General features: G+C 35.4%; 1 protein-coding gene across 4 annotated transcripts in view; it reads left to right on the top strand.

Moving 5' to 3' along the window:
• The window catches only part of LOC110456878 (cGMP-inhibited 3',5'-cyclic phosphodiesterase A-like), an 84907-nt gene extending 63242 nt beyond the window's left edge, over window positions 1-21665 (top strand). For 2 of the 4 annotated variants that reach the window (XM_021507909.1, XM_021507905.1), the window contains exons 5-14: window positions 1145-1256; window positions 1861-1989; window positions 2938-3122; window positions 3795-3998; window positions 5380-5418; window positions 11023-11187; window positions 12224-12404; window positions 12667-12747; window positions 13514-13668; window positions 14084-21665. In XM_021507909.1, coding sequence (XP_021363584.1) covers window positions 1145-1256; window positions 1861-1989; window positions 2938-3122; window positions 3795-3998; window positions 5380-5418; window positions 11023-11187; window positions 12224-12404; window positions 12667-12747; window positions 13514-13668; window positions 14084-14233 — 1401 coding nt within the window. In that variant the 3' untranslated portion in view covers window positions 14234-21665. The remainder of the gene's footprint in view (window positions 1-1144; window positions 1257-1860; window positions 1990-2937; window positions 3123-3794; window positions 3999-5379; window positions 5419-11022; window positions 11188-12223; window positions 12405-12666; window positions 12748-13513; window positions 13669-14083) is intronic. The other 2 variants (XM_021507907.1, XM_021507908.1) reach the window with 2 other exon arrangements.
• Window positions 21666-25184: the final 3519 nt, after the last annotated feature.

The raw sequence follows: 25184 nt of genomic DNA, 5'->3' as shown, positions 1-25184 counted from the left end.
AACATTTACCAATATTTTCAAATTCTTATCCATTGATGACATGACAAGTATTGTATTTCACTTAGTTTACATGCTGATTTCCACATCACATCTAAACAATAAAATAAAGCTACCAGTATCTATGATATAACTCAGGTGACCGCTAAGGCCCTTGGGCCTCTTGTTTAAATGTAGGACTCTGGAAAAAAAATGAGAGTCAGTTGTTCTGTAGCTATACTAAAGTGTTACAAAATGTACAATGACAAGTTCATACATGTGTGCTATTAAAATTTCAGTAAAGAAACTCAATAAACGGATTTTGGCAAGTTTATGTACTAAGAAAATGATGGATATGATAACATGTGTCAAATTTAATAATGCTTGCAAAAGTATGGCCAGTCCTGCCAATGACTGAGTAATTATAATTGAAGTCAAATACATTTAAAAAGTCTTAGTCTATCATTGATTAAGAAATGAACAGATAGGGTTTTCTTGTCAAAAATTGTAAATAAATGTACTTGTCATGCATTAATGGATTCTTAAAAATTTCAAAGTTTAACTCATTCACCTCTGAAATTTCATAATGAACTATTCCAACCTTTGAATTGGAAGGGTTCAAACGTGTCTTCAGGGGTCAATGAGTGAATTACTAAGAAAATTGAAAAATATTTCATCTTTAGTATACTTTGTAACTGAACCAGGGGAATCATGGAAAATCCCTTCCCTGTGAACCCTTGAATTCTTACATGTAACCTCTCAAAAATCTTCCTATTTCACCAAACTTAACCTTTGCCTTTATAATGACCTCCATGCAAAGATTTTCAAGCCTATTTATTTTCATCACCGAAGGCTTCCCTTAGTGCTAACCTCTGCCCATTCTGTTCAAAATTACAGCATTAACTCATTCACCCCTGAAATTTCACATTGAACTTTTCCAACCTTTGTATTGGAAGAGTTCAGATGTGTTTTCAGGGGTGAATGAGTTAATCAGTCTTGTTTTTCCTCTTATTGAGATTGTAGATGTCAAGGAATTTACTCTCACAGAATGTTTATATGAAATTTAACATTTGTGTTGATTTCTTAATTATGGTAGTGTTCTATTGTCAGATATTTAACAAATTTTTAAAGACGATGCAGTGTTAAAGTAATTTCTCTTAATTTACAGATGATATATAAATTATTCATGGATGTGGGTTTGTTCGAGACATTCCGAATACCTGTAGCACCATTCTTACACTTCTTCCATGAGTTGGAAATTGGCTATAGAGAAAAACCATGTAAGTTAAATGATTGTGTCCTTTGTGAGGGACAGAAGTCAAATGTGACAGCACCTTCAGGTATCTGGCATTCTGTTGGATATCAATTAATGATGTTCAGCATTTTATACATAATGAAACAGATATACAGTATTATTGTACTCTAAATACAAATCTGTTGATTTACTGATTTTGATTATGATAGCATGAAAAATTAAAAGATGTCTTACATTTCTGCAATATCTTTTTTTTTTTGAAAATCGTACTCGTATATATGTGTCTTTTTGTAGATATTAACATATGTATTTCAAGTCATTGTTTAAACAAATATTATGTATGTCGCGTTATTGTAGTAAATTATGTTTCAAGATATTGTGTATAATAATTGTCTATGTCGTGATATTGTGTATAATAATTGTCTATGTCGTGATATTGTGTATTATAATTGTCTATGTCGTGATATTATGTATTACATCAGGTATAATTGTGTTTTGTCGACCATTTGTTGGCCTTAATGACCTCTCCTGTGTTGATGGTCCGTTCATCATTTAATAATGATAATAGTATAATAATTTTATATGTCGTGATATTGTGTATAATAATTGTATATGTCGTGACATTGTAGATCATAATCGTATACACGCGTCGGATGTTCTACACGGTGTGTACTACCTATCCACACAACCCATCCCGGGCTTCACACAACTACATACCACTGACATGTTTTCACGAAACGGCTCCTCTAGTGAATCAGGTAGGTACAGCAGGTCACTGGTTTTCTTGTCCAGCAAAATTTACATCCCAACACTTAGCACAAAGTTCTTGTGAGCTTATCCGAAGGTGCAGCATTCATTCTCAACTTTTTCTGAAAACTTTGCATGCTTGCCAATTTTTTGAAATTTCCATGAGGGAGATTCTGCATGCTCAAAATTAAAACCTAAATAAAATGTGTGTATACTTAGGAGATTCACAACAACATTGGAGGGACGTCACAGCAAAATAGTTATTTATTATGATTAAATAAATATGGACTATGATCTGAATATAGAGGCAGATATGCCGGTGTTCAGAATAAACTAAGTTAAACAAGTTAAACTAAGTGTATACCCCCTAGAGATAAAAATGAATAAGAATTAAAATGACATTTAGAGTTGTTCTGAATATATGGGAATAGTTTAGCAAATTCACTGACCGAAAATGCTAAATTTAAGGGTCCAGAAGCTGGAGTCTCCCTCCTAAATAGGGAGAGTTGGCAAGTATGACTTTGTCATGACATATAATTTCTGTAGCTTGATGTGGTGAAAGGTTATCAGGTTTATATATTTCATAAATGATCTTGTATCACTGACAATGTCACAGTGGTCAAATGTGTTAAAAAAAATAAAAAAACAACATAGAATCTTACTATAATGGGTCTTAGAGTTACAATGATATAAACCTCTGGTATCTTGTTGCTGGGTGCTGGGATGGAGGTATTTTCCTGGCCTAGGAATCAAAAAGAAAATCATATCAGGACCCTTTGACGATAAAGAGGTGTTATGTCCAGTGGTCCAAAATTAATATACAAATTTTGTTTATGCTTAAAAATGTTGGAATATGTATGAGTTCAGATAATAATTTGGTAACGGCGGTCATAAGTAAACAAATGAATTTAATTTAGGTAACAACAAAGATCTTAACATGTTTCAATTGTTGTTCACAGAGTCGGACTGTGTAGAGAAAATGATACACAAGGCAGGAAGTTTCATGGCTGAGGACAGCTATGGCATTATGGGAGGAAACTTCCCTGCCTTGGAACTAATGGCATTATATACAGCTGCTGCCATGCACGATTATAACCATCCGGGTCGCACGAATGCTTTCCTCGTGGCCACACACGCTAAACAGGTATGTGAATAAGGAATATCAGTAATAATATATATAAACTTACAAATTATCTCAACTTGTATTAATCACTCCTGTCGGATGTTAGCCCATAGGGGGATTTTATTGTGGGAGGAAACCCGAGTACCCGGAATATCAGTGAATATACATTATGCATTTGAAGGGAGACACCTCTCACTGTTTGAAGCAGAAAGTGATATTGATGCTGTAGGATCGAAATGAACAGCATACTGTCAATTTAATTGAATAAATGAAAGATGCCTTATGTGGCATGTTTGAGTAAGTTTACTAAAACACCAAGTAATGAAGCATTTTGAAGTAATTTGACTTTAAGGCTAGATTAAATGATGCTAGACGTTTCCTGTTTGATTTTAAGTCATTCTGGACCCCAACCATTTAAAGATACAGGATGACTATAAAGATCTTCACCTTATTTCAGTAACAATCTGATAAATACCTTATTCAGTCTGTATAAACACTGTTTAACTAATAGCATTTAAAGCAATTCATAGTTGTAAAGTAACCTTGGAACATTACAGGCCATCATGTACAGTGACCAGTCAGTATTTAGAGAGTGACCATTTTCTCTTCTTGTCCATTATTTAGAGAGTGACCATTTTCTCTTCTTGTCCATTATTTAGAGAGTGACTATTTTCATCTTCTTGTCCATTTCAGGCCATCCTGTACAATGATCGGTCTGTATTAGAGAACTACCATGCTGCTGCGGCGTGGCAGTTATTACTGTCCAAGCAACACAACAACTATTTATCCGGCCTTGACCAAGCCGAATTCAAAAGATTCCGCTTCCTTGTCATAGAGCTCATACTCGCCACAGATCTCAAGCGCCACTTCGAAATCCTTGCCGAATTCAATGCAAAAGTAAGTTAAGGAATGCAGAAAATCTTCCACCACATTGATTGATAAATGGGTCTTTTTTGTCCTTGTTTTTGTTATAGCCGAATCCAGGATCACCTAACTGCTGAAGTTGTGTTGGTAATACCTGCTAAAGATGATGGACTTTATCTCTGTTATTATTTCTTACAGTGCTAGTATAAACGTCATCATCAGTTGTTCACACAGGTGTAAAGTCAGTCAGTCCTGATTAAAGCTGACAGTGCAAGTTAAAAGCTTTCAATTGAGATTAAAAAAAAAAAGATTTTTTTTTCTGGTTTTGAGATCATCCCCATCTATTCCGACTATCGTTTCTATGGAAGTGGCTACATTTTAGTTTGTCTTTGCTTGGTAATGAGTATGGGTCTCCTGGCTATAAAAGTGCATTACCTGTCGAACCAGATATCATTCTACAACTGTCCGTCTTGCAATTCAATGCACCGTGCGCGCACCCTAATCGGCAACAGATATCAAAAATCAAACGAAAACTTTATTATGAACTATTAGTCTAGGCAGGGATCGTGCATTAGCTATTTTAATTGGTATTATTGCCACTTTTCTTAGATAAATGATATCCTTGATGTGTTTCATTTCAATTTTATTCTTTTATTCAACTGATCGGTTAATTAAAACATGACGGGTAATGCGCTTTTTATACCCAGCCACCCATACTCGTTACCAAGCAAGGACAAACTAAAATGTCAGCACTTCCTCAGAAACGATAGTTGGAAGAGATGGGGAAGATCTTAAAACAAGAAAAGAAAAAAAAAAACTTTTTTTTTTTAAAACCTCAATTAAAAGCTTTAACTTGCATTGTCAGCTTTAAGGAACAATTTGTGTAGATTTTATATTTTATCCAGTAAATATGTTATAAGTTTAAATGTTGTAGTTGTTGTGTTACGATAGCATAGTAAATGTTCAATAAGACTGCTACTTCAGAAAGACATAAAGTAGCTGTAGTTGTACTATGGGTAGTGAATGTTTGGCTTTATGCTTCAACAAACTAACGTTTCTAAATAGGTGTTTCCTTACTTCATCTTTCAAATATGTCTGCTGCAGTTGTAGTAAATTTTTAAATAAGATTTATGCTTCAGAAAAACTTGTGGAGTAGTTGTCGTTCTAGCTAAAGATTTCTGATTCAGAAATAGTCTAGCACTAGAGATAGAACCTAAAAACAAAACTAGAAATAATTGTTTTGACTGTTAAATATCTTCTTTTCAAATATAAGAGTTGGCTCGGTAATAAATTTTAGAAACTATGAAGCTGTTATTTTCTTCCTAAAACAAAGTTAATATTTGAAATACAAAGAATAAGATTTCTGACATTTTCTTGTCCCTCCCCAAATAAGTAATACAGGCACTATTTTCAGTTGCATATTTCTGGTTGCGGTGGACAGTGTCTGACACGTGTAAGTGTATTGCTCTATCACTAACAATCGCTGGCTGTGGGATACTTGTAATGGTTCCCCATAACAACAAATTGCTGGCTATGGGATACTTGTAATGGTTTCCTATAAAAACAAATCACTGGCTGTGGGATACTTGTAATTGTTTCCCATAACAACAAATCGCTGGCTGTGGGATACTTGTAATGGTTTCCTATAACAACATATCACTGGCTATGGGATACTTGTAATGGTTTCCTATAACAACAAATCGCTGGCTGTGGGATACTTGTAATGGTTTCCTATAAAAACAAATCACTGGCTGTGGGATACTTGTAATTGTTTCCCATAACAACAAATCGCTGGCTGTGGGATACTTGTAATGGTTTCCTATAATAACAAATCGCTGGCTGTGGGATACTTGTAATGGTTCCCTATAACAAAAAAAACACTGGCTGTGGGATACTTGTAATGGTTTCCCATAACAACAAATTGCTGGCTATGGAATACTTGTAATGGTTCCCTATAACAACAAATCGCTGGCTGTGGGATACTTGTAATGGTTCCCTATAACAACAAAATGCTGGCTGTGGGATACTTGTAATGGTTCCCTATAACAACAAATTGCTGGCTGTGGGATACTTGTAATGGTTTCCTATAATAACAAATCGCTGGCTGTGGGATACTTGTAATTGTTCCATATAACAACAAATTGCTGGCTGTGGGATACTTGTAATGGTTCCCTATAACAACAAATCGCTGGCTGTGGGATACTTGTAATGGTTCCATATAACAACAAATTGATTGCTGTGGGATACTTGTTATGGTTTCCCATAACAACAAAATGTTTTCCCCAAAAATGACAAAAAAACCCCCAACCAAATCCAATTTAAACAAGTAAATAAAATGTTCAATTCTGAGATGACAATACAACATTACTGTGATACTTGAAATGATTCCATATTATAATAAATCATTGGCACCTCTAACTAGCTTTGTCATTTATATAATTCAAAATTGTATTGTAACAAGTAATGATATGATTATAAACAATCATGTGACCAGCAAGACCCAGTGTTGTTTTTTGCCTTGATTTGGCAGAAGTGTTTTGTTGATTTTAAGCCGGAACTACTGTGATAAGTCAAGGTCAAGGTCACAACTTTCAAATACTAAGCTTTTCACATTAGACCAGTTGGTTGTGTTAGACTGCTGGACAAGTCTACCTCACACAGTACATTCTATACTTATGATTTGTGTTAAGGGGATAACGCTTTCGTATATTGAAATTTGCGGCCTCATATCGTGATTCGTGATTATACTGTCGCAAATTGAGTTTTACTGGCTTCAAGGAGTAGAGTCAGTTAAACACATATTTGCAACAGTATATTCATGATATACGGCTGAAATTTCAAAATACAGTAGGGTTATCCCAGTTCTAATTCATAGAAGCGAAACCCACCAAAAGAAACGACAATTTTAAGATATTTGTATTTTCTTCAAATTTTGGGTCATTCTGCTGTGGATTGGTGACGTCAGGAGTATTCAAAGTGAGGCGGAATTACATTGACCTTTCGGGGTCATGCTATTGTTCGTGACATCATGAATAATCAATTTTAGGATGTGTCGGGGTCATTCGAGGTCATTGACATCATTAACAATAGCCATCCAGGCTTCATATAAAAAAATACACATCATGCCAGTGATGTAAACTAGAGTTCAGGTTATATGCTACCAAGCTTATAGTCCTTTGACTATTACTAAGGAGCAACACCAGACTTCAAAGCCAGTCAATTTTACTGTTACAAGGCGAAAGGATTCTTTTGATGTACATCAAAGGATCATACTAGTCTTTTCTTATCCACATTGGCACACACTGAGCCTTCCATCTTGTCATATGACATATTCCAGGGGTGCAGAGAATGTAAGTGAGGGTAACCCCTGAGTATCAAGGATTTATATATAATCTATCAGACTATGTAATCTTCAAAGGACAGGTATCAGCCTAGTGATTCGTTAGAGTTTTTTTAAACCCAATACCAATCAAATGGCTAACTGCATGCCTTCAATTTTACTATGACATATTCCAACGGTGCCGAGACTGTAAGTGAGCGTAACCCCTGTATATCAAGGGTGGAAAGATCATTGATACTTGCATTGCCTAAAAAAGAGTAATAAGCTTAATACTTTGTTGATATATGCATTGTCTAAAACGGATATAGCCTGATACATATGTGTTATTGATATATGCATAGCTCAAAAGATACATGCATTTGCTTTGCCCAAAGCAGATTTGTATAACCCAGTACATATTTGATATATGCATTGCCTTAACAGATGTGAATGGCCTAATCAATTTTGTCGATATTTACATTGCCTCTATAATAAACAGATGTTGGACGAATACCAGCGCGGCATCATGATCAAACCATTTTTTTCTTAATTTGCTGCTTATTTTATTTTGGTGATTTGACATTTAATTATTTTTCTTTTCTTTTAACCATTTTTATGCCCCCCGCCATAAAATGGGGGGGGGGGGGGATATAATGTTGCCCATGTCCGTCCCTTCCAGTCCTCTCCCCCTCTCATCCATGAGCGGGGGTATTTATGTCTTACAGACATTTTCTAGTTATTCTTCAAATAAAAACTTTTAATATGTGTTTTGATTTAATCAAATAAAAACTTGGATTTCTGTTCTTGAAATAATGTGCTCTTAATTTTTAGGTAACCTGAGACAATGTCTCAAGTGACCTATTGCGATCGCCTTTTGTCCGTCGTCGTCCGTCGTCTGTCGTGCGTCCGTAAACAATTTACATTTTCGACATCTTCTCCAAAACCCCTGAACCAATTTCAGTGAAATTTTGCAGAAACCTTCCATGGCCAAAGGTCAACAAAAATAGTTGCCGGTTTGGTCCCCGCCCCCAGGGGCCTGAGGGGTGGGCCAAAAAGGGTCAAATTGACTAAAATTTCAAAAATCTTCTTCTCAAGACCCAGATATGGTAGAATCAAATACTCTTCATAGATGGAAGGGTCTTAATTAAAGGTGCTTTACCAAAAGTGTGAATTCTTGACCCTGGGGTCTCACATTTCCCCCTGGGGAGGAGGTAAACTTTACTATAGTTTATATTGGGAAATCACATTTTGGACCAACATTTGTTTAATTGCCTTCGGAGGTAATTCAATTTAGGTTAGCATTATCAGTATTGGGTAGCAGTTTGATGGTATGCACATATGAGCCCTGACTGACCCCCCGGGGCTGATGGGAGGGGCCAAAAAGGGTCGAATTGACTGAAATTTCTAAAATCTTCTTCTCAAGACCCAGATATGGTAGAATCAAACACTCTTCATAGATGGAAGGGTCCTAAGATTTATGACCCTAGGGTCTCGCGTCTACTCCCTGGGGAAGAAGAAGGGGGGGGGGGCAAAATTTATTATGGTTTATAATGGCAAATGATACTTTGAATGTTACATGTTAATAACTTGATTGGAATTATAACCTTGAGTTGACAGTTTGATACTTTGAAAATTTTGAGCCAGCCCTACCCCCAAGGGCTGTAGGGTGGGGCCCAAAGGAGTCAGTGTGCTAAAATTTCTTCATTTTCCTTGTTTAGAATCAAAGGTACTAGTTTCAAATACTTTTAGTCTTAAATCTGTATGCTAGATATTGAATAAGGTGGTTTTATTGTTGTTTGTCACTGAATAATATTTCTGTTCGTGTTAAAAACAAAATCAACTCTCTGTATAAATATATCAGGTGACCGTTAAGGCCCATGGGCCTCTTGTTTGTGTTATCTAAGCATTTTTTTTTCTTTTTTCTCTAATTTTCAAACTTATTAACCATAATAATTTTACTCCTCTTTTAACAAATTGTAACGGGACCGTATTAAAATATAAATGAGTAGTTGTATGGAAAGATTCTTTTACATTGTCAGAGAGTTCTTTGGTCATGGATTAAATTTTACAGAATTAGTGAATTTCCGTTGTGTTTTTAGCTCACCTGGTCCGAAGGACAAAGGTGAGCTTATGCCATACCGCAGCGTCCGTCATCTGTCGTCCCGTCGTCCGTTGTCCATCAACTTTACACTACTAGTCATGAACCACTGAGCGGATTTTAACAAAATTTGGTTTGGAGCATCCTTGGGTGAAGAAGAACCAATTTTGTATAAATGGTGGGTCTGGCCCCCCAGGGGCTTGAGGGGCGGGGCCTAATAGGGAAAATATATCAAATTATTCTTTAAAATCCTTCTTCTTCTGAAAGAATGGAAGGATTTGTTCCATATTTGGTCAGAAGCATCCTTGGGGGAAGGGGAACAAAGTTAGTATAAATGGTGGGTCTGGCTCCCCTGGGGGCTGAGGGGCTGGGCCCAATAGGGGAAATATAGCAAATTCTTTAAAATCCTTCTTCTTCTGTAGGAATGAAAGGATTTGTTCCATATTTGGTCTGAAGCATTCTTGGGTGAAGGGGAACTAATTTTGTATACACCGTGGGTCTGGCCCCCCAGGTGCCTGAGCCGTAGGGCCCAATAGGGGAAACATAGCAAATTATTCTTTAAAATCCTTCTTCTTCTGTAGGAATGAAAGGATTTGGTCCATATTTGGTGTGGAGCATCATTGGGTAGTGGGGAACCAATTTTGTATAAACGGTGGGTGTGGCCCCCCTGGGACCTGAGGGGTGGGGCCCAATAGGGGAAATAGACGTAAATCTTCAAAATCCTTCTTCTTCGGTAGGAATGGCAGGATTTTGTCCATATTTGGTCTGAAGCATTCTTGGGTGAAGGGGAACCAATTTTGTATAAACGGTGTGTCTGACCCCGCTGTAGGCAGAGAGGTGGGGCCCAATAGGGAAAATAGAGGTAAAACCTTTAAAATCCTTCTTCTACCATAGGGATTAAGGGATTTTATCCTAATTTAGTCTGGAGCATCCTTGGGCCAAGGGGACTCAATTTTGTATTAGCAGTAGGTGTGGTCTCCGAGGGGGGCAGAAGGGCGGGGCCCAATAGGAGAAATAGAGGTAAAACCTTTAAAATCCTTCTCCGACCATCGGGATTAAGGGATTTTATCCTTATTTAGTGTGGAGCATCCTTGGGTGACGGTGACTCAATTTTGTATAATTGGTGGGTATGACCCCCGTAGGGGCATAGGGGTGGGGCTCTGTTTGAAGTTAGTTCTCTATATCTCAAGTACTGGATGGATCTTTCTGAAATTTCATATGTACTAACAGCACCTACCAAGGAGTGCTATATCTTTACTTCATATCAATTACNCCTACCATGGAGTGCTATATCTTTACTTCATACCAATTACTTTAATCATATTCAGGTGAGCCATACAGGCCCTCTGGGCCTCTTGTTTGTTGATATGTTGTGATATAAAGAAATTGTCACAACAATTTGTGAGTTTCTGGTATCGTTGATACTGTTAATGCCCCTTGTCAAATTACAATGCCATGCATTCATGCCAAAATAGAGATCACACTTTATTTTCAAAATAACACCTATTTGAACTCAATACTTCATAATTCTGATGCGAAGTAAATCAATGAAAGAAATAGAGACAGTTCGTTTTATATAAAAAGTATCCATGAAAATCTATACAATTGTGATATATTGTATGTGTATTGTCTGTGTTCAGGTGAATGACGAGGAGTCGTCCACAGGAATTGACTGGTCAGTAGAAACAGAACGCCTGTTGGTCATGCAGATGGTCATCAAGCTGGCTGACATCAATGGACCGGCTAAAACCAAACATCTACATAGACAGTGGACATATCGTATTGCGGAGGAGTTCTACGAACAGGTGACTTATTTGTTTGACGATACTGTATTAACAGGTGTCAAATGATGCAAAATATTGACCAGAAATTATAAAAATAGTAATAGTATAATGAAATGGCGATCCAACCCCTGATGTAGAAAATTGCTGTAATGTTCTTGGATGATCTACTACTTGTTATTAAACATAATGAAAAGAACAATTTGTCAATCTTTACTTGTGTCAGTATGTTCAGACTGTCTTCAGGACAAAATAATAAAGTGGCCGAGGCCTAATGTATGAAAATGGGGTATAATTATATTCAAAATGATGGACATTTTGGCGAGATTATATTGTGACATCACACTTACTATTACACTACATCTGCCTGGTAATTCTATTTATAATCAATACTTGTCAGTGTAAGACACAAGAACACTTAGTAAATATTACCTAGTAATTATGATGGAATCTGAAAATACACGAGGAATGTCTGATACTCGCAAAACTACATGTAGTCAAGTAGGGGCACATTTGAGGTTTAGTTAGATCATAAAACCTATCCAATCGGCTGTTACGCAATTTATGATAGAGTGGATACAAAGCAATCTTACCGGTGAAGATTTCTGGGTTTTTTTTATGGCTAATTTACTCAGGTTATGTAAAATACTAAATATTCTATGATAATAAAGGCACCATAGTATGGCCGATTAGATTTGTTCGGGTATTATGATAAATTTGTACGAGTGATATAGTTCATTTGTATATTAATATTACTGAATTGTACATTATTTCTGATTTGATTTGTTCGTGTATTATGATGAATTTGTATGAGTGATATAGTTGATTTGTATATAAATATTACTAAATTGTACATTATTTCGGATTTGATTTGTTCGGGTATTATGATGAATTTGTACGAGTGATATAGTTGATTTGTATATAAATATTACTGAATTGTACATTATTTCTGATTTGATTTGTTCGGGTATTATGATGAATTTGTATGAGTGATATAGTTGATTTGTATATTAATATTACTGAATTGTACATTATTTCTGATTTGATTTGTTTGATGCAGGGAGATGAGGAGGTGAACCTTGGAATGCCAATATCCCCTTACATGGACAGAAAGATGCCACAGCTTGCCAAGCTTCAACAGACCTTCATCAATCACCTGGTAGCACCACTGTGTAATGCCATGGTAACCGGTGGCCTCCTTCCTGGCACTTGGGTGGAGGACGAAGACAGTGACGCAGAGAGTAAGGAAGGGAGATAACTCTGCAAGCACTAATCTATAAATGTTGGGAAATTTTCTGTCACTCTTATGATCTATCTACTTTTATGGAAAATGTTCAAAGGATTTTGAAAAAAACAACCCTATTAAAATTTTTACGAAAAATCAGAACAATTTGGCATCTGAATTAAGGAAGTATTTGTTGAGTTTTTGTGCATTTCTGATAACTTTTGGTATGTGTGATATTTCTATTACCATGTTATTTTAACCAACTGTTGTTTGCTTAGCTTCAGAACAGTCCGATACAGATAAAGCAGACAGTACATGTAAAGACACGGAGGATGAGAATGAGACTGACCAGGACACTGGTAAATATCAAAATCAATCCTCAAAAGGATGATTTAAATGTCACATAAGCAGAATAAGGCTAACATTCATATGGATACGGAAAAATTGTCCATTAAATGAAACAGTTTTCCTGATCATGGATGTTAATGACTGTAGTTAACTCATTCACCCCTGAAATTTCATAATAAACTATTCCAACCTTCGAATTGGAGGAGTTCAAATGTGTCTGCAGGGGTGAATGAGTTAAGCTCAATAAAGCTGTATTCAGATATCATTGAAGCAGAAGGGACTAGCCATTATCTGTAGGAAAGATGAAGACTTTATCATCCATGATATTTATCAATTATGGACTTCTGTTGTGGTAGATATGTGGTTATGGACCCTAGGAAGTGATAATGACTGAGGCAAAGTTGAGGTCAATATACATTTTTTCAAGTCCATAAAACCACATATTCACCAAAATAAATGTCCTTAGTTGTTATATAAGATGCTAAATCATATTTAAATTATTAACTAGATAGAAGGTACGAAAATTGCAGGAAGAAAATACTGCATTTGGCAGAGAGCATTGTGAGGTTGCAGTCGAAATGTGATCCATTAAATATTGAGACGTTTCCAAAATTAGCAACATCAAGTCAATATCACAAAACATTGACCTCCACATGATAATGAACCAAAGAGGAGGTAGGACAAATTTGTGTCAATACTTGTATCAGTATCAGATCCAATACCTCTATAATGCTGGTATCTAGATCCTTACACTAGTTGTACCTATATGTATTGTAGGATCACCTGTGCTGCTTAAGTTTGACAAGAAGCCGCGGAAGGTGAACTGTCTGCTGACGAAGAACATGAAGGAGAATTATGAGTACTGGATAGGGGTAATGAAACAAGAGGAACAACAGAAGATGAACAGTGAGACTACTACAGAGACTGTACAGGTATATGGACGGGTCAGGCACAGCTAGACCGCTTTCACTTATCATCACATTAATATAGTGTCATATGTCAGGCATTAAATAGACCATTAAAAGTAGCATGTCTGGTACAAATAATGGCATATACGACCTGTTGTCTGATGGTCATGTATTTGCCAATAATTTTTACAACAGGTATGGAGCATTTACCTCTCTGTTACATCTACCAGATAAATTAAAGATGTGTCTTTCACGATTAACTTCTGTTACAGCAACTAGATAACAGTGTGTTGTTGACAATTAACTTCTTGAAGATTTCTTCACTTGTACAGTAGCTAGATAACAGTGTGTTGTTGACAATTAACTTCTTCAAGATTTCTTCACTTGTACAGTAGCTAGATAAGAATGTGTTGTTGATGAATTACTTTTCTTTTTACAGCAGCAAGATAATGGAAGTGAAATGGAACCCATCAAGGAAGAAACAGAGTCTGCAGCATCAGCTAACAGCTCCCCAGGTGCCCCAGGAACGCCCTCAAAAGAGCCAGCCGCCCAGCCTGAGAATACTGACAATGCTTCGGAGGAAAAGTGATTTTGACAGACAGATGAATTCAAAATTCATGTGGTCCTGATAGTTTTGTATGGTTACAGTGTGCACTTGGATCTGACAAATCTGAAAACTAGCTGTGTTTTGAATGTGTAACTTGGCTACGAGACTCAACAGGACCCGAGAGTGCTTCATGGCTTTAAAAATCACAAGGACCTGAGAATGGTACCGGGTTACAAAATCCACTAGGCCGAGAGAGTGCTAGTACATGGCTACTAAACTCACTTGGGCTATAAAGTGTTACATTGCTACAAACTCCTTGTTATATGGCTACAAGGCTCATTGGGACCGAGACTTTACATAGCTACAAAGCTCTGATCACCTGGACTAGAAGAGATGGCAGTATTGAGGTAATGCATAGGTACTCACTGGCTGTCTGCTCCTTCTCATGTACTAGTTGTGTCATCTATACCACTCCTCTCAACATTCATAACTGGTAGGGGAGACAACTGTGCTACTCTCAACACTCATAACTGGTAGGGGAGACAACTGTGTTGCTCTCAACACTCATAACTGGTAGGGGAGACAACTGTGCTACTCTCAACACTCATAACTGGTAGGGGAGACAACTGCTACTCTCCACACTCATAACTGGTAGGGGAGACAACTGTGCTGCTGTCAACACTAATAACTGGTAGGGGAGACAACTGCTACTCTCAACACTCATAACTGGTAGGGGAGACAACTGTGCTTCTCTCAACACTCATAACTGTGCTAGAAATCTTTTGTTAAAAACAGATCTTGTAATGTCTGTTACTATCAAGGAAGATTTTCCCTTCCCATGATATACCCACCTAAATCACAAAGGAAAAAGAAGCTGCTTATTTTTCTCCAAGGTAATTGCCAACGAGTCTCATTTTGTCAACAAAATGGCTGGACCTCTGTTGTCAAAGAAGTTGGGCAGAGCTTGGTTTCTTGATGCTTTTCTTTTGAGACAGCATTGGACAAGGATGTGACAACACATGTCTGGAATGTTTGGATAAAGACTGCTTTTGCCTACAGTAATCTTTTGCAGGTCATTGTGGAATTAATTTTCGGAGGTGTTTCCACAGTTCCAACAACATTAATTAAAAAATCAGCACACCCTGGATAATCCAACTCAAGCTGTCTAATAGGAAGATATAATGCATGTAGGAGAGACAACTCAAGTGGTATCTAACACTTGTAGGGAGAGACTACTTTGAAAAAATGTGAGCCAACCCTGTATATAACCCAGTAATGTGTTAATAATGACTTTACAGCCAAATTTTACAACGGTTCCGGTGGATGCGTTAATAACTGATATCAGGTCCGCGACAGATCTGGTGGATGTGTTAATAACTGATATCAGGTCCGCGACAGATCTGGTGGATGTGTTAATAACTGATATCAGGTCCGCGACAGATCTGGTGGATGTGTTAATAACTGATATCAGGTCCGCGACAGATCTGGTGGATGTGTTAATAACTGATATCAGGTCCGCGACAGATCTGGTGGATGTGTTAATAACTGATATCAGGTCCGCGACAGATCTGGTGGATGTGTTAATAACTGATATCAGGTCCGCGACAGATCTGGCGGATGTGTTAATAACTTATATCAGGTCCGCGACAGATCTGGTGGATGTGTTAATAATTGATATCAGGTCCGCGACAGATCTGGTGGATGTGTTTATAACTGATATCAGGTCCGCCACAGATCTGGTGGATGTGATAATAACTTATATCAGGTCCGCGACAGATCTGGTGGATGTGTTAATAACTTATATCAGGTCCAAGACAGATCTGGTGGATTTGTTGTACAGCGATAAACAGTTGCCTATAGCTACTCAATATAGAAGTAAAACATATCTTAGTAAATGTGATTTGAGAAATCCAAACCCGTAGATATTGTGACTGATTGAAATCAATTACAGGGATATTTTGTTGTACCGGGATGAAGGCGTTGCTACATATATATGTTGATCAACGATGCTTTTTACCCTCAATTATTGTTTTTAATGGATAATTGATTTTTAGTAATTTAATTTTTCCTCTGATATGTTGTTGTTTTCATTTCATATGCTAATTGACATTATTATTATTATTGCTGTTTTTTAATCAGGAAGTGGACAAAATTTGATGATAAAGTGAATGTCTTTTTAACATGTTTAAAATACTGACATTGCATTGCCTGAAATATACATAATGTATATGCGAAAGTGTAAATTTCCCTTCAAATTTCTTTCATTTTATTCTCAATTCCCGGTATTATTTTCTCGTTTACTCAATATACGTCACTGTTTAATATACATGTATACTATGGAACATTTGTTCCTAATTTTATGAAAATATTCATTTAATTTATTGAAACATTGTATATTGATTGAAAACATGTGAAAATATCACGAAGAATGTTATCTCCTCTCCATATGTATTCTGCTTTTTGTTTTTGTTATGAATATTTTTCAAAGTTAAACACATTAGTATAATTTTACGGCTTATGTGATACTTCTCAGTGTACAAAAAGTTTAATACATACATGTATATATATATATTTATATTGAAAATTGTCTGCCATTTTGAACTTCTAACAATTTTGAATTTGCAGTGACTCCAGAATACAAGGAAAACAACTTTGATAACACAGCAAGTGATTGAATTTTCTCCCTGATCAGTATGATAAGTGTATTTAATTTAGTACTTAACATATCTAAAACATCAGTTTATGGCTGTAGAAGTTTTATTACTTAAATTATAAGAAGTTGTTGTGTTTGTCCAGTAATTTATTACAGGCATACTGGGTGTGATATTTCCCCCTCTTATGAATACGAGATTACCGGTACATACTTTTTTCCTTCCTTATCTTGGTTTCTTCCATTCACTTCCCAATGTTACAACAGTATTTCTGCAAAGTAAGTTAGACTTCAGGCTATTTTCAATTCAACTTGTTTCTGATATTATACGCCAATTTTGTTTTTATGTTTATATGTTTGATACTCTGAAGTTCCACTGAGTCGATCTTTTTATGTTCGACTTTGCGAGAAAATTTATAATACTCTTTTCTTGTACTAGATTACTATTGAGTTTATACTGCTGAACATGTTCAAATATATCTTGCACGGCTCCTTTCATTACCCCATGTGATCATTATGTTTGGTTTTCTCAGAGAACTAAAGTTACAATAAATTGTGACGTTGAACTTAATACTTCATGGTAAACAGACAGTTCTGTACGTATCAGAGAAAAATCATGTTATAATGCTTGGAAACTTTTTTTTTCTTTTCATTTTTTTCTCTCCATTTTATGTCAGAAAAAGCCCCTGTAAAAACCCTCATGTTTATTATAATTGATATCCAGTTCTGTGAGTTAATTTTCAAATATGATCTACTTGCGGATCCTTACATATTATATTTAATCTTACGCCCTATAAATGTCCCGTGTAACTTTGTGTAAGTGGTTGTGTTGTGAAGTCATGTTAGCGATCTGAAATCTTCACTTTACTGTTGAAACTTCAATATCTGGTATATTCAATACAACAAAGTAAAAACAAATCAAGTGGTTGCATTTATGAATAGCTGTCAGGTCCTGTCAGCAAATCTAGGTCTCTTGGGGTCCCGTCAAAAAAACATACCGAGTGTTTGTGAAAATATAAAATGCTTAATCTGTATAATTAATTTGAATTAGTAAAATGAACAGCAAGTATGAGGAGAAGTTAAGGTTAAGTATAAGGTTTGGTGATGGTAAGGTTTTAAAAAAATATTCATTGTTTAAAAGTGAATAGATTCTAGCTGTTGATGGCAAAACTAGCAAGACATTTTGAAGTGGATATCATTGTAGACATACTCAACTTTCACAGGAACGTTTAAATCAAACTCAACCGAAATTGGCTTTGTGTTTTTATGGGGCATTATCAGACTTTGGCTTAGCTGACAGTTTCTTTGTATAAGCCACTGAACATGTAGACCTCTTCCAGTTATATTGTTGTCAAATGTATCTTCCAGTTATATTGTTGTCAAATGTAGAGTTGTCGTACCAAAGCTACTTGCCAAAAAATAGTTTAAACTGCTTTTAATGATTATATTAGAATGTGGTGCAAGAGAGTTGCCAAATTACTGCTGGTCTTGTAATTTACCTAAAATATCCTATTGTCTACATCCTTGTGCTTTCTCAATTTCTTTAGTGACAATGTTTAATTGGTTTCTTTGATTCAATCATTTTAACTTGTTAAGTGTTACAGTCCGATTGTTTGTATGATGTGAACTGATGCTGTGGTGCACTGTTGGTCCATCTCATTTTACCTCTGTTCAGTAATTGCTTGAGCGTGTTTAATCAACTTTTCAATTTTCCGATGTGGGATTATAAAAGAACCCAAGGTTTACAGTTAAACCTTGTTATACTGTTGTTACATGTTCTACAGAATTTCAATGTTTTTAACATGTTTTGCTATACATTGAGTTGACTTGAGGAACTTTTGAGAAAATTAAGGAACTTGAAAATTGACAGTCCGTTGGGTAGGACAGAAAAGTAAGGAGGATTAAAGCTGGTATATTAACTTTCAACTGCCAGAATTTGACTAAACAATTTGAGGGCCAATTTGAAATCCATTATGGCCTCACTTGCCAAAGAAATATTCAAAATCAATGTGTATAAAAGCTTGCCTTATAGTACCAATACCTTTTTGATGAATGGATTTAAAAGTCAGTTGTTATGAAGAAGGATGCTGTTAGCCTCTGTCGTTATCAGAGCTGCTAGTAGCCCCTGGCTTAGTATGTTATTGCTATAGATAGATTCTATTGTCATCATCATCATTGTCTAAAGCTTCCATCATGAGCACACGCACATATATAGCTGCTCAAATCTCTCATTGTCGTAGAAAGCTGCTATCTCCTCAGATTCGTTAACTTTTCTCAGATTCTTCTGGTTAGCTAACCAATAAAGGAAGCAGTACAGTAATAAACATATGTAAAGGTGAGCGATCGAAACTTCCCGTAGATACAGGCCCCAACGGCCTCTTCTTCTATAAATCTTCTACAAACAATAGATCTGTTACCACTATAAATGGATATAACTTTCTACTTCTCACTGTTTGATACTTTTTTTTATTTTTTTTAGCAGCAAGGGTATTAAAACAGTCTGATGCAAAATTAAAATTTTGAAAAATGTATCAAGACATCTTGCCTAAGGAATAAGGTTATTAGTGTGTAAGTCTGAATTCTTTGTAAACATGTGTTATCTCAATTATCCACTCTAAGCTTATCGTTATCGTGGTCTATTTGATGACTTATTCTCTTACTTATTCAAGTTTTCTTGTGCATAATATCACTGTTTGTTTCATAGGGTACATCAATTTGGAAGACAAATCTGGAAAACTGGTGGCGTTTTATGAATATACATTTAAAAAATTTGTTGTGTATGTATTTAAGAAATGTCTATATTATATTGATGATGTATATTTATATTGTTTGTATATATAAGGAATCTCCTGTTTCAGAACAGAAAGCTGAAGATGTAAATATCTGAGAAAGTGTTGTAAACAGCCCCAATGTTGTGTATCCAATGTTAATTTACATATATCAGGATCAAACTATTCCCCCCCCCCCAATCAGATTTATATCAAAATATATTTTACAGAGCTGCATTTTCCCACAAAAACAGAATCTATGATTGAAATAAGGAATTGTACACCATAGGGCACAACTATCTGCAGATTTTTTTTTATCTGAATGATAGCTATTGGCGTGGCATTTTAGTCCTAGGAAAGGCTTGGTCAACTGTGCAATTACTTCATAGAAAATCCCTGTCAGATCGAGTTGTTTAGTATAACAAAACCTACGCAACCCAAGTAATCTTCAATGTTTAATTTTCTTGGAGAAGGTGCAGTTTTGTTTTGAAAATGCATTTAATCAAGTGTTTTATTGTCAGCAACAAAGCAATAATTCTAGATTAATTCAAATTTATCGTGATTACCTCCCTTTGTATATACTTTATTCAATATTTGTTAAAGATATTCGGTATAGTTTGGGTTCACACACTATACGTGGTAGAATATGTGGTAGAATATGTGGCTGAATGGCGGGTATAATTGTACTGATTACAAATAGACATGTACTAAATTCTCAAATTACTATTTGACTAAAAAGACAGATCGTGGAAGTATTACAAATCTTCACTCTTCAAATATATTTTACTTGTACTTTACATGTATGTGAAGTCCCAGTAGTTGAAAAAAACATTGATTTAATTGTAAAACTTCAGATGATTTGAGTCCATAATTGTATTAAATGATTGTAAGCCAAAGAAATAACTTTGCCAATGTATTTGATAAGCTTACCATGACATCTCTGTTGTAATTACTATGGAGGTAGCTGTATGGAGGCATTTCATGTCTGTCTGTGCATCCTGTCCTCACACAGTTGAAGTTTCTGTCATAGCAATGTATGGAACATCATTCCACTAACTACAATTGTTCATAAAGATGAGATTGAAGCTCAAGGCTTCTGAGGTTAAAGGTCAAGGTCAAACGTTACTAAATGAATATAGATGCAACTTTGAGGAGGTTTCTGTAAAACCTCAATTTCTATCAGAGCAATGAATGGAATATCATTAACTTGCTGAAGTCATTCACCAAGACATAACCAAGAAGCATCAATGCTTTACAGGCTAAAGGTCAAAAGGTCAGGGTATTAAGAGAACTGCTTTTGCAACATCAGTATAAAGAGAACTGCTTTTGCAACATCAGTATAAAGAGAACTGCTTTTGCAACATCAGTATAAATGTTTCCAGGTTGCTGTCACTGACTTTTTTATCCTGTTATAAGCGAATTATTGTTCTTGTACATGTATCATTGCTTAATTGGTTCGTGACATTTTCAAAAAAATCAGAGGAAAGGTGAAAGAAATCCTAAGATTAAGCATATAGACTTGCCATAAGATGGTTTATTTTACATTCAAATAAATTTCGTTAAAAACCAAAGAAAAACTTAATTTGATTAACCTGTATTTTAAGTCCTTTCCAAAGTTATTTACAAACATAAGATATATTCTGTCATAACAAGCCAAATAAACAGACAAATGTAGGATTATAGTCGTTACCTCACTTTTTGGTTGCATTGCAACACAATCATGGCTTACTTTTTGCCGTTTTTATCACGAAATTCTCTTGTTACTTCATGTTCATCCTACCTGGTATGTTTAATGTCTTGCAGGAAATAATTATTTGTATATGCAAAGAAAATTAAACATGCAACTTTTAAGTTTTAGGCTATTTTATGGATATTTGCTACAATATTTTTACTGAAATTATTAGTCTTTTCTCAGGAATGACATCATGAAATATCAAAATGATGAGTTCACTTTACTTGGGATCAGCTTTAACAATTTAAACAGTGTTTTGTTTTATTAAGATATTTTCCTAGAGTACAAGAAGTTACTGAAAACTTGGGCAATTACATTGTTTTTATCATTNACCCCAAAAAGTGTACCTCAAATGTACCTTTTTTTCCCCTGGGCTGGTTTAGCACCTGTAGAGAATTGTAATTTTATGTTTTGCATTAACTTCTGCGACACCCACATCTACAATGTTCCTGGTTCAATCTAACTGATGGACAGCAATACTATATTCGTACATGTATATGAGCATGTGTTGTTGATGAGGTAATGTGTTTCTGGCCAAAGTCACCAGATATTATAGTATTGGCATGCAGTATATTCCAGGAACTAATATCATGATAATAGGTACACATTTTCTTTTACAATAATCAACTCTTGTTGAGATAATTAGTTTTATTAACTTCAGGGAGAAAATAGTAATTAAAAAAAAATGAAGACCACAGACCAGTCAAAGCTATTCTGATGTCTATTGTTCATTGGTAGCTGTTCTGATAAAGACTACTGTTCGAGTATTTAAAAGTAGCTATTATAATACACTATTGTTGAGATTTTTTTACAAGAAGCTATTCTGAAACACTGTTGTTCAGTGTTTACAAATAGCTATTTTTACAAGTAGCTATGCTGATACACGAACAACATCTATGTAGCTATTCAGATATATTGTTGAGTGCTTACAAGGAGCTATTCTGAATCAAATATGTATCGCCAGTAGCAGCTTTTCCCATACAGACTATAATTAAATGTTTTAAAACGACTAGGAGCTATTCAAATTCTGATACAGACTATAATTAAATGTAAACGACGAGGAGCTTTTCTGTTACAGACTCATTGAGTGTTCACCAGTAGCTTTCTCTTCTCATATACATGAATCAGTGTTCAAGACTGATTTTGCTAATAATTCATCAATGCAGGCTTTTCTTATCAAAGATTAGCATTGTACTATTGTTAATATTTAGCATTGTGCTATTGTTGATGATATTTAGCAGTGTGCTATTGTTACATGCCTAGCCTCAGACTGGCCTCTTCTGTGTATGAACAAATGACTTTAGTATATTATACATATATATATATATATAACAGTAGAGATTCAGTCCATTTGTGATATTGTTTCTAGCTAAATGTTTTCTGAACTTTTGTGATTTTATTATTGTACGACAGTGTCTATGCTTCCTCAGTGATGGAAGTGATATCCTCTGTTCCGGGCAAAGTAACACCATGCTGGAGGTCAGTGTCATGCCTTCTTCTGTTCAGGGGAGGTAACTCAAAGATGTAAGTGCAACCCTGCTCAGGGGGAGATCACTGTAATGGATTTGATATCCTTTGTTCAGACCGAGGAAATCATTCCCGAAGGTTTTTGATATCCTCTTGTTCAGGGCAGGTAGCTCCAGGATGGATGCCTTTTCCTATGTTCAGGGGGAGATCACTCCATGATGAAAGTTGAGTCCTGTCTAATGTTCAGGGGAGGTCACTCCGTGATGGTTGTGATTTCATGTTCACAACAGCCGAGTAAAAAGTACTCTGTTATGCTTTAAAGCTACAAGAAGGATTAAATAATGGAGTAAAATATCCTGAGTTTGTTTTCTTTATTATCTAATTGCCTGATTGTCAAAGGGCTGATTTCCTTAGCTGTCATGTCAATAATAAATTTAAGGATTGAAGTCCTGGGCCTAGATGTTCAAACAATAATATAAAGCTTAATTATGGATTAGCGCAATTTTTTTTTTCTTTTCTTAAAAACACAATCATTATTTGAGTTAAGAATTTCCAGATAGCAAATATTTCAGTACACTTCAAATACATGCAAAATTACGAGTTTTTAACTTGTATATTGATTGAATTATTAAAAGTTGAAAAATGTCATAAAATAGTTTAAACTAATCACCCTTTTAAAAAACATTGAGCCCTGTTATTTTTTTGCAACTACATATTTAAGTACAGTATGTATCGTAATGATGTAATGCGAGTCATCTTTGTCTTCTTGTTCAAAGACTTATTAAGTTAATTTCAACTTTAATCCCAGACTTTCTATATATATTTCAAAAAAGATTAACAATTCACAGATTTGATCCCGAAACCAAGAAAATGTGTGGAGGTCATTTCTTCAGATACTGCTTCACACCAGCAAACTTCGGGCAAAACATCTCTATTCTAGACGTCGTGGAAGTTGTTTAAAGGGTTTAACCCATTCAATGTTTTTGACCTTGGAAGAGGGACAAAGTCATTTGTTTGAATAACTATGATGTTTCTCCATCAAGTATGCTACAGGCCAAATATCATATCCGTTTGTACCTCTTGGTTATCACGAAGTTGTTTAAAACTTTTTAACACATTAGTGATACTTTTTACAACTTTTGTAAAAGTCATTAACTTGGACAAACCTGATTGCCATTTATACATGCTACTGGCAAAATGTCGAAACAGGGAAGGAAGGTATATTGATTTGGTGGTAAAAAGTTTTTGCATATGATATCCCATGAACCCCTTCAAAAGATTGCTCATTTTTACACCACAGTATCATAGCATCCTGGAGCTCTAAACCTGATGAGGTTATCTTTAACTTACTTAGTTTATTCTGAACGCAAGCATAGCAGCCTCCATATTCAGATCAAAGTTATCGTGTAAAAAATGTCTTTGATGTGACGTTGCTCACACTGTTGTTGTGAATCTCCTGTAGTTTATCAATGTTGTTTACAAAATTAAATTTTATGTTTGGTGCTTAAAGCATGTTCTCAAGTTCTTCATATCTAATTTGAGAAAGATCCCTCTAATACTTTCTGTGAAATACTGATAACATATCTTAACTTGTAAAAAACAAGATGGCCACCTGTCGGCCATTTTGTTTTTCCAATCGGTCTTAAAATGGAATTCATTGTATACACAGCTATAGACCAAGGGAAATCTGCATATCTGATCATGAGCTAAAAATCCTGATCATTTCTTATAATTTCATTTGAAAGACAAACACAAACAAAATCAATGCTATTCAATAATTATATTCAAAGTATATAGAGGTTTCTCAAAGCCAGAAGATGAGTGATGTTAGGTTACAGATCCTAGTTTCTTGATATTATTTATGTAAAGTCAAAAAATGAGTAAGAAAACTGCTTTAAACTAATTAATAATTTATGAAATGTATATTAAATATGGTATACAAGAAAGTTTTTGCCCGAGTTTATCTTTCACCTTTTTCAATGAACAGTATAGCAAATACGGATGGATTATAATAATTCGTTGAACCCTTCCAATTCAAAGGTTAGAATAGTTCATTATGAAATTTCAGGGGTGAATGAGTTAACAGCGTATGGTGAAAAAATATGACAGGCCTGGAAACCGTGACCCAGTGGTGGAGGGCTAGTGTAAGCAGAATGTCAGATGCCTTAACCACTCTGCCACCGCGGCCCCATACAATGACTCTTCTGATTTTACTATCTATTGCCTAATGACATTACATGCTATCTCCTTATACAGCACATAGATTTTAAGATGCTATATGCATCGACAGTTATGCCAATGTCCTCAAACAACACTTCTTGTGAATAAACACTGCACAAGCCATCCAATGAAATACATAAAATNAAGGCTCGTTTC

Source organism: Mizuhopecten yessoensis, unplaced genomic scaffold (genome assembly GCF_002113885.1).
Source record: "Mizuhopecten yessoensis strain PY_sf001 unplaced genomic scaffold, ASM211388v2 scaffold8937, whole genome shotgun sequence".
NCBI classification, from domain to species: Eukaryota; Metazoa; Mollusca; class Bivalvia; order Pectinida; family Pectinidae; genus Mizuhopecten; species Mizuhopecten yessoensis.
Note: the sequence above shows the minus strand (reverse complement) of the source record. Positions and strands in the feature narration are given on the sequence as shown.